The sequence below is a fragment of the Muscardinus avellanarius genome, assembly GCF_963383645.1.
Source record: "Muscardinus avellanarius genome assembly, chromosome: 6".
Taxonomy (NCBI): domain Eukaryota; kingdom Metazoa; phylum Chordata; class Mammalia; order Rodentia; family Gliridae; genus Muscardinus; species Muscardinus avellanarius.
Window position 1 is genome coordinate 64309379 of NC_137791.1, and position 10586 is coordinate 64319964.

Below are 10586 nucleotides of genomic sequence, written 5' to 3' on the forward strand. Positions count from 1 at the left end.
TTTAACCATTTTAAGCATATAGTTCAGTAGCACTAAGTACATTCACATTGTTGCCACCTCTGTCTTCTCAAATTGAACTGCCCTGCCCATTCAACAACAACTCCTCACACTCACTCCCAGTGCCCAGCTAGCACCTTCTTACTTTATGTCTCTGACCTCCATGAACCTCATATACACGGAGTCACTTAATTATTTGTCTTTTGGTGACTGACTTACTTTAACTCTTAGCGTAATGGCTTCATGGTGAATCCATTTTGTAGCATATGTTAGAATTTCCTTCTCTTTTAACTAGTTACAGTGATGATGTGTCCTTAAAAATATTGTTCCATCATAAGACTTACTTATTCATTTACTTATTTACTTACTTTGGGGATGGGAGTCTTACTATATTGCCCACTCTGGCCTTGAATTTTGGAGTTCAAGTGATCCTCCTGCCATAGTCTTCCAAATTGCTGAGTCTACTTATATGTGCTACTGCACCCAGCTTTACAGTGAGATTTCTTAATGGCTGTGTCATGTTCTAAACATATATTCTAGCTGGGCGTGGTGGCGCACGCTTGTAATCCCTGCGCTTGGGAGGCTGAGACAGGAGGATCGCACAGGTTAGAAGCCAGCCTCAGCCACTTAGTGAGTCTCTCAGCAACTTAGTGAGACCCTGTTTCTAAACAAAATATAAAAATAGGTCTGGGAGTATAGCCCAGAGTTAGAAAGCCCTGGGTTCCACCACCTGGAACTGCTAAAATATAAGAAGTGCACAAGAATGGTAGCGGGCCATAACTGTGGCTGTGTCATGGAGTTTTAGTACCAGCTGCTTTTGTAACCTGTGCAGGGCCACTGTACCTGCTCTGTTCCAGCTATGACGTAAGGCTTGAGTCTGATTCCTGAGTCTGCTACTAACACCCTATAGCTGAGTGTCTGCGATGCTCATTACAGTGTTGGTGTGGGAGCCAACGGATCCTGATACCAGCTTGGAGCTTTTGCTCTCCTCAGTTTAAGAATTTGTAGCCTGTGTTTTTTTTTTTTTTTTTTTTTTTTTTTTTTTTTTGGATGGTTGTCTTATGGGTGACCAGGACTTGAGGGAACTTTGATCAGCTTAACAAGGACCACAGGCGTCCTCAGTTAAAGCTGAGGGTTTCCCCATCAGAAGTAAGTGAAGGGTTACTTGATAATTGTGTGTAATAGCTATACCCCTTTCCATTGTTTTTGGGATTAACTATTAGGTGCAAGTTGCTTAGCATAGATAGTAACAAAAATGTAAGCATTTAATCACTGTTTGCTATTATACTGAAGGAATAATTATTAACAGTTTGGCTACTTGTCAGCCTTTTTAAAGAACAGTAAATAGATTGAGTAAATTGAACAGATGTTAGGAATGAAGTTATATTGTTTTCTGTTGAATTTCAGATGTACTGGTGAAGAACACTTGACAAACCAAGGCATTGACCTCTCACCTTGGAGATTGTGGCAGAATCACGTGGCTTTGGCCTGTATGATGATTATCTTCCTCACAATTGCCTACCTAACATTGCTATTTCTGAAAAAGCATTCATAGTTCCTCTTTAATTTACCGCTAAGTATTTTCACATTAAAAGGGAATACTTTTAAGTATCCCACTGAGTTTTTAATTGTGTTGTTCTATTTAGTTTCTTGATACTGTCATTCAGCAACAATTATTTTAATGGAAATATTCACAGAAACCATAAAAAGCTAAATTATACATAAAAAACTGAAGCCCCAAACTAGTAATATCACATATTGTATATTGTTTTATCTCATCAATGGTAAAATAATTTATCTCTTGGGGAATAAATCCAGTCTAAATTATTGTTCCTCCTATCTCTGTATCAGTTTAACTTGTTTTTGAAATCATTGAAGTTTAGTGGTTCTCCAGTTTTGTTATTGTTGTTGTTGTTCTATTTTTATTCTCTCAGTGCTGGTAAATGGACCCAAGGCTTTGTGGATGCTGGGCAAGCACTCTACCTCTGCACCACATCCCCAGCCTGTGCTCTAGTTTTAATACCCTAGGAATCTGTGACCTGCAGTTATTTAATAAATGACAAATATTTTAACGTTGTGTTAGAAGTATGAAATCTAAAATATATTGGAGAAATCTGTATAATTTCTAGGGTGAAAAACCCTAGGTAGATACAAGCTTAGGATGGTTGGTAGAACTTACGGATACTTTTCTAATGAAATTGTAGAATCTCAGGAGTCTTGGGTGGAGGCTTCAGGCTGCAGGTGGAATAGAGAGTCATGAGTCTGGGCATGTGGTTCTTGTATCATTTGTGGGACATTTTGGCTTTGAAAAGTCACTTCAGCTCCCTGGGATAGCTCAGTGGTATATATCTGTGTGCATCAGAATCTCCTGAGGAACTTGGCTAGGACACAGTGTCTGGCCATGTCATGGCTACCTCCATGAGGAACTAACCCCTTTTGGATTTCTTAATTCCCAAGGTCTTTTCCAGCTCTGCAAAGTTAATGTTTATGGTATTAACTTATATCTGTGCCTACACAGGTCCCCCCACTGCCACACTTGTACCCTTCACCTATTTCCAAAAGTTGTCTTCTAACATTTTTCGGTAGTGGGAAAATATTGACCAGTAATATAAAAGTGTTTTAAAACTTCTCTTTGATTGAAGGGCACTGTAATACAAAGTACAGCTTAGTGAATTACCATAAAATTAAGACACTGCAAATCCCAGTCCAGGTTAAGAAATAGAGCATGAGCCGCCTGCAGGAGCCCCTCACGCCCCCAGGCACCACTTCCTCCTTCCCCAGGGAGTTTTGAAAAGACACCTGTGCGTGTCTCTGCATTGTTCTTATGAGAGCATCACTGCTGCTCAGTTTCGTGTTCTTGGGTACACAGGAACATACTTAAGTCTTCTACTCTTTAAATGAATTTTCAATTTTCAAATAATGTTAGTTTTATAGAAATGCCACAAATATCATGGGGAACATTCCCATTGGCCCTTTGCCCAGAACCAACTTAATGTGAACATTTTATAAACCAAGCTACATGGGTCAAAGCTAAGAATTGAATATTGGTACCCTACTGTTGAACAAACTGCACGCTTTGTTCAGATTTCACCATGTTTTGACTAATGTTCCTTTAGCATTCTAGGATCCCATTCAGGAGGTTATATTGCATCTACCTTTCCCTTTCAAAAGCAAATAGTTGTAGAAATTAAGGGAACAGGGAGACCCAGAGCAGAGACCCGTGAGACTGTAGTCAGATTGGAATGTCTTTTAGCCCATCAGTGGGTGCTCTGCTTTAGTTTTGCAACATAAAACTGAGGATAACACTTTATATTACTATTTTTGAACTTTCAGGAACATTGTCTTGTCTTTTTAAGATACAAATCATAGCATAACTGATTTGCATAACCATTGCATAGCTATCATAGCATATCTTTTTATCCTGCTTATTATGTGAACATCTACTTTTCCTACTTACTATGTGAGCATCAAGGAAATATTCAATGTTTCCTGTTTGGGGTATAGTTCTAGATCTTTAGCATAGCTGTGCCTTACTATGGTTCCTCACATACACACTTACTCATTACACAGGAATGTCTATTTCTACTTTATGAACTAAATATATGTGCCAGAATCAACAAAACAGCCAAATCTGTTAATACGTACTTTTTAAACTAATCAGAATTCAACTATATCTGATTTTATTTATCTCTTTTTGTATTACAAATTCTTTTTACATTTTTTCTTGTGGTAAAAAAATAACAAAATTTATCATCTTGTTCATTTTAAAAATAAAGAATATATTTAAAATGTGGTTTGTTTTTCTGTGAAGTATAAAAAGTTATTTTGTAGACATTTACTTAAGAATCTGGATAATTATTTTTATATTTTAATTTTCTTGTATGTGAAAATTAATCTATGAAGGAGGGCACTGATTAATTTGGTTTATAATAAAACCTTAAGAATAAGTGAATGTTTGTTGCTGTTTTTACTCTGGTTGCTGTTGTTGGGCAGTCAAGGAAAACTGCTGCTATGGGAGGCTTCTTGGTGGGTTGAGGAGGGAATAAGAAGGAAACAAAAAAGTGGAGAGGTTGGAGACAAATATTCAAGAGGAGGTACACATACCTCTTTCCCCATCTTTGAAGCCATCCTCCATGATCTGTGGATTTGAATTTTATCACCATCCAGAGCATCTATATACATTTGCAAAGAAGCATCATTCATCATGAGATTTATTTCCCTCACTCTACTGCTTGCTCAGTGGGGTTTGGATCAGAATTGTCATGGTGGCAGGGATGGGGTTGTCTGCCAAGTGACAGCTCGGGCTGTCCCCTAGGCCGATCTGTGACAGCCACTACTAGCACCTGAGCTGTCTGCCGCAGCGGCTAATGCCAACTTGGTGTGATCCCGGCCTTCGAGGGGACCAGACCAGCCAGCAACTTGATGGCAAGATAATAAAGTGCAAGAACTCATTGATTGTCCCTGACCTCTGTGTACACCACTGTCTTAGGCTACAGATTCCAATGGAAGCATTAAGCTTACAGAAACGTTTCTGTTTTGTCTATGGTGGGTCTTGCCCTTTGGTGGAAAAATAGTTTTGAGAAAAAGCATTTTGGCCCACAAAGCCTAAAATACTTACTCTGTCCCTCTATTTAAGTTTGTAGACCCCTCCATTAAATCTGGGGGTCTACGCTCAGTAGCTGCAATACTCAGGCTCATGAACCAAGCAGTACTGGTATCTTCCAAAATAATTTCCATTAACTTTTTCTAGGGTTTATGCTTCCTGTCTACAGTTTTAGGCCCTGCTGGATTAGAGGTTTGGGATCCTAATGAGTAGGGAGACATGTCCACCGGGTAATTCAGGAAGGGCTCCGTTGAACCCGAGAGCTGCTGCCACTCGGTCGCTCTTTGATTTCCATACTTGTGGAACAGTAGCAAACAAATGAGCCCTAATGTGTTCTCCCTGTGTCCCTGAAGACTAGGATTAATGCTACATGATGGACAGAGAATTCACAAAGAAACTTGGTATTTCCAAGCTTCACATCCTGATAAGTGCACAGCAACCATGGTCCTCAGTCCTTGGGACTGAAAGTGTGGATCGCTGTACCAGCCAAGCAGCTTAGTATAGAGGATGTACTGGCCAACAGTGAGGAAATCCTAAAAAGGAAGGTCGAGAGGAGAAGTAAAACACCGTGATCATAGTAGGCAATCAGCAGCAGCAGTGGTAACATCTAGTTTCAGGAACCCTTTTGCATTGTGTTTTCTAGAGATTACAATGGACTCTCAAACAGTCGAGAGTGGATTTACGGGGCAGCGGTGGGTCTGAGTGGTGTGAGGAGTGGACCTGAGTGGGTGCTATGGGTGCTCTGTCTCATCTCCTCATGCACCTCTGCTTTAGGCTGCAGTTGGGTGGGGCAGCTCGACAGGAGTCAGGAGCTGAGACCATCTGTCAGCTTCCTGCCTCCAGCCTGCGCTACACCTCTCTCCACTTTTCTTTCTTTCTTTCTTTCTTTCTTTCTTTCTTTCTTTCTTTCTTTCTTTCTTTTTTTTTTTTTTTTTTTTTTTGGTGGTACTGGGGTTCCTGGAAGCCCTTCTACCTCCAGGCTACACTCCCAGACCTATTTTTATATTTTTATTTGGAAACAGGGTCTCTTAAGCCAGAGCAAGCGGCTGGCTTCGAACCTGCGCGATCCTCCTGTCTCCGCCTCTCAAGCAAGGGAATTACAAGCATGCGCCACCACGCCCAGCAAAATCAAGCAGAGGTTTTCTGGTTTTTTTTTTTTTTTTTTTTTTTTTTGTGGTACTGGGGTTCCTGGAAGCGCATCTATCTCCAGGCTACACTCCCAGACCTATTTTATATTTTGGAATAGGGTCTCTTAAACCAGCACGGCTGGCTTCGAACCTGCGCAGATCCGCCTCCCCAGCGCGGGGATTACAAAGGTGCGCCATCACGCCCGGCCACTTGTCTCCTCTTTGGCCAGTTCTAAAGCTGAAAGAGCTCAGCTTGTGTGCAAGTGTAGCTGGGAAGTGCAGGGGTGAATACCCTGCACCCAACAGAGATGGGGTCTGGGAGCAATGCCCCGGCCTTTTGCTTTTCAGACAGGGAATTATGGAAGGCATTTCTCCTTGCTCTCAGGGGAGGAATTGAGCCTTTACTGCTTATCTTCAGCAATACATCGGTGCATTGGCATTTTCTCCTCTCCCGACTCACTGTGCTTCTCAGTTTCCTAGTATCACCTATTGAATAAATGATCTCAACCACGTCCTTGTCTTGACTCTTCTTTCAGAGGAATGCAAACCAAATCACATACCCTACAAAACAAACATTTTTATCCCCCCTCCAAGGAATCCATCAATCTTTTTCTAATATTTATATGGAAAAATCAAAAACAATGTAGTTGCTTTGCCAAAACAAAGACAAAAAAGTTATTAGTACATGAGAACATATTAAACAATAATGAGAATTGTTTTCTAGGAAGAATCGTAGATCTGTACAAAAGGAAAAAGAATTAAAAACCAGATACCCATCCATGTATTAAATGTAAAAGTGTATGTTTAATAAATAAGGATTTTGTGACCTTCTAAAGAGCTCTTTAAGACCCTCCCAATCCAAGTAAGGCAAAAAAGTGAATGAAATTCACTATGTGCAAACAAAGAAAACATTGACAAATTAGTCAGGTGCATGAGAGATATTAACAGGGTCCATGACTGATAAGGGATTAATACTTGTAATACAAGAATTTTTTAACTGAACAAAAAGACCTTTAGCCAACTGATAAATAGGCAGTGAACAAAAAGTACTTGTTTCCCACTAGATCAAAATATAAAATTTAAAATGTTTGAATTGACAATTTGTAAAAGGAAAACCCAAGTGCTTAACTATAAGAAGGGATGTTCAACATTATTAGAATCAGAAATGCAAGATAAATTGAAAATCTTGCTTTATTTTATTTTTGTTACTGGGGATTGAACCCAAGGACATTCTTTCTCCAAGGAACACCCCCATCCCTTCTTATTTTTTATTTTTCAACGGGGCCAAATGCTAAGCTGTTGAGCGTCCCACTAAATTGTTGAGTCTGGTCTCAAACCTGCAATTCTCCCGTCTCGGCCGCCACACCTGAATGAAGTGTGACCTTACAAGCATTCCATTCCCGGATGAGGAATCTAGATGGTAGCAATGCAGGTGGGAATTCTGGAGAGCAACCTGGTAGTTCAGGGTAAAAGTATGTATACACTTGGGTCTCAGCAGTCCAATCCTCTGATATACTTAGGCTCTCTGCAACTCAGTGAGACACTGCTTCAAAATAAAGAGGTGGAATGCCCCCTGGGTTCCATCCCCAGGCCTGCAAAATAAATAAAAAATAAACAGGTTAATAAATACATAATTCAGTGTAAGGAAAAATAAGATCAATAATATAAATCCGTTTATTTAAACACATAAACAGGAAACTGGTGGCACATATCTCTAATCCAGGTACTTGGGAGGCTGAGACAGGAAGATCACAGGTTTGAGGATCGCCTCAGCAAGTAGTGGATTCTCATTAATCTAGCAAAACCCTATTTCAAAAAATAAAAATAAAACAGGGTTTGGGTGTATCTTAGAGGCAGAATGCCTTTGGCTCAGTCCTCAGTACAACCAAATTTTAAAACATTGAACAGAAAATTTTTCTGTATGTCAAAATTATTAGAATGGGTCCCTATGAAGGAAAACTGACAGAATCTGGTGATGGAGAAGACAATATAATAAAGGATAAGATAAAATGCTAAAATATATACTGGGTTTGCTATGAGAAGCTTATAGCACAACATACTTCAAAAATATACATTATTCTGTACACAGAAGATACTATGTTAGAAATCTTAGGGATAAAGAAAAGATATTGACCAAGAAATTATTTTAGTTTATAAAAGATCATGGTCATATTTTTAGTTATAACCAAAGATAAGAGATTTAGATAAAAGTGGGCACTTATCATGGCTTTGATAAAAAAAATATTTAGGTTAAACCCAAAGTGAGACTTGGAGGGTTGTTTTTCAAACATTTAAAATCTTATGCTTTGGTATAATGAAAAAACTGAGTTTTGTTCAGTAAAAGAATGGACTGGAATAAAATTATTAAGCCAATCAGAAATTTCATTTTATATTTCTAGTTTGTTTATTCTTCAGTCAAAGTCTGGAATCAGAGATAAATAGACAAAAATAAATAACTCTGTGTATCTTCAACTACACATTCAATTCCATCGTATGCTCAGACTTGTTTGATAAACTAAGAGACTGTTCAGGATAAACAGTAAAATTTGTGTTAACAGCATTGAGTCTATGACCATTCAATACTATGCAATGCCCTTGAAGTTCATGGGCACTGGGTTTTCTGGAGCACTGGCTGTCTCCAATGCTTAATGTAGAGTGCACGTCTCAAAGTTGTCTTTACCTTCTAAAGAGCTGCTTGTTAGCTATTAGCTGTTACTTATAAAGAGAACCTAGGGGAATGAGAAAAAGAGTATAATAATAATGAGTATCACCACACTCGATATTTTGCATGTGGCCAATACACACGGGTACCAGATAATAGTTGCACTTCAAATTGAACTCTTCTTATATTTAATAACAAGATATACAAATGTAAACAGCTCATTTTTTTCAAGGTAGCTCTGACCATGATCCTTCCATTTTCTTGAATGACCAGATATTTTCAATGTTCCCTTTATTTGGTAGGTTCATAGTAAAAGGTGCTGAATATTCAGTTTTTTCATCCCACTGGGTCCAGTACAGCTCCAGTGGCTAATGTTATCTTTTCAAGGAGATGCTGTTCCTTTGTGGTGTTTATAATGTATGATAAGGGATCATTAATCATTTTAATCACAGCTTGGATCTACCCTTGCCTCAATAGTATTAAATATTCCCTCTAGTCAGTACAAGAATCAGCAACTAATAAGAGAAAAATATAGATAATTTATATGACCTTTGAAGTTTTCTCGGCTCATTTCAAACAAGACCCAAAACAATAAAAATCTGGCATGTAGGTAGTCCCAAAGGATTAGATAGTAGAAAATCACAGCAAAAACATAGTGCTTAACATTCATCTTAACCATTCATACAAATTCTAGCGTAATGGCCACATTCCCATTCTAGGGTTTGGAGTTTTTATCTACTTTACTTTTCAGAAGCATTCACTCCAGGAAGGTCATTGAAATAAAAAAAAAAAAATCCATCTTTTAAAAGAAAGCAACAAGCCGAGCGTGGTGGCGCACGCTTGTAATCCCCGCCCTTGGGAGGCAGAGACAGGAGGATCGCGCAGGTTCGAAGCTAGCCCCGCGCGCTGGCTTAGGAGACCCTGTTTCCAAATAAAAATGCAAAAATAGGTCTGGGAGTGTAGCCCGGAGGTAGAAGGGCTTCCAGGAACCCCAGTACCACCAAAAAAAATAAAAAATAAAAAAAAAATAAAGCAACATAAAAAACTCATGCACCATAACTGAGTGGAAAGGAACGCCCTTGTTTTCTCCCCACACTGGACAAAAATGGCAACGCAGTGCTGATTTTTGTGGTTGGAAACGAAATTCTGAAGCCGTTGGACAGTTCTCTTCTAGCTGTAAAAGGCTGCTGACCACGGTGTCACGCGGAGGCTGAACCAGGAGCACTGCAGGGTTGAGAACAGCCTCGGCAACCTAGCAAGAACCAATTTCAAAAATAAAAAAAGGGAGGTGTAGCAGCTTTCAGGTAGAAGGCCTCTGGGTTCAACCCCTAGTACAAAAACAAACAAGCTAGCAAAAAATAAAGATAAAAACAAAAAAGGCTGATTCATGTCAACTGAGAAGACATAAGCAGGACAGCAACTGGACATGATATTTAATATACTTTTCAAAGTTTTTTTCCCCTAAAGTCGACATTTACATCTAGATTTCTCACATAAGAAAAAGAAAAAAATTGGTACACAGGTAAAGTTGACAGAAAATAATGTGTAGAAGATTAAGCAACAAGGAGTCACAAAGACCAACACAGTAATTAGGGCATATAAATAGTGCGTTTGTCAGAGCGGTTGGGCAACATGTACGTGTTACACATGGATATTGTAGCTCCATTTTCCACCTCCACCTTCCACGCCGTCTGTGGACTGGGAGGAGAAAGGACAGAAGCCCTCAGGCTGAGGCTGGCCATTCAGTCCCCTTGTTCCCCCTAGACCATGACCTGTCTGGGGAGCAGTCGCAGCGTCCAGCGCTTCCTGCAACAGCTGCTCCATCTGTTTCCTGTGGATCCACTGTCATAACTCAGTCTTGCATCCTAATAAAGGAAAAGAAACCAGAATGATGCTGGTGGGGTGATGCAAACTCTCCTTCATAGAAGTTGCCCGAGGGGTACAGGGGCCATATCATCTGTTTGTAGTTAGGTAAGGCTGGAGAGTCACAGCAAATGATAGCAATTCACAAAACCCTGGGAATGAGTGATCACTTAATTGTACCCTCCCGTGAAGACAGGGCCATCTGTGTGTGGAATATTAAGAGAGTCACTCTGGGGATGTGCATGGTGGCACATGCCTGTTATCCCAGTACTTGGGAGCTTGAGAGGCTGAGATATGAGGATTGCAGGTTTGAGACCAGACTCAGCAATTTAAT

At 39.7% G+C, this 10586-nt stretch overlaps 1 protein-coding gene across 1 annotated transcript in view; it reads left to right on the plus strand.

Annotated features, from left to right (window-relative positions):
• LOC308264059 (broad substrate specificity ATP-binding cassette transporter ABCG2-like) overlaps nt 1–10240 on the plus strand; it is a gene marked incomplete at both ends in the record, with an annotated part of 99467 nt that extends 89227 nt beyond the window's left edge. Inside the window, 2 exons of the mRNA XM_080697202.1 lie at nt 5244–5385; nt 10154–10240. Of these exons, the coding sequence (XP_080553328.1) occupies nt 5244–5385; nt 10154–10240 (229 nt within the window). The remainder of the gene's footprint in view (nt 1–5243; nt 5386–10153) is intronic.
• Between the last annotated feature and the right edge of the window lie 346 nt (nt 10241–10586).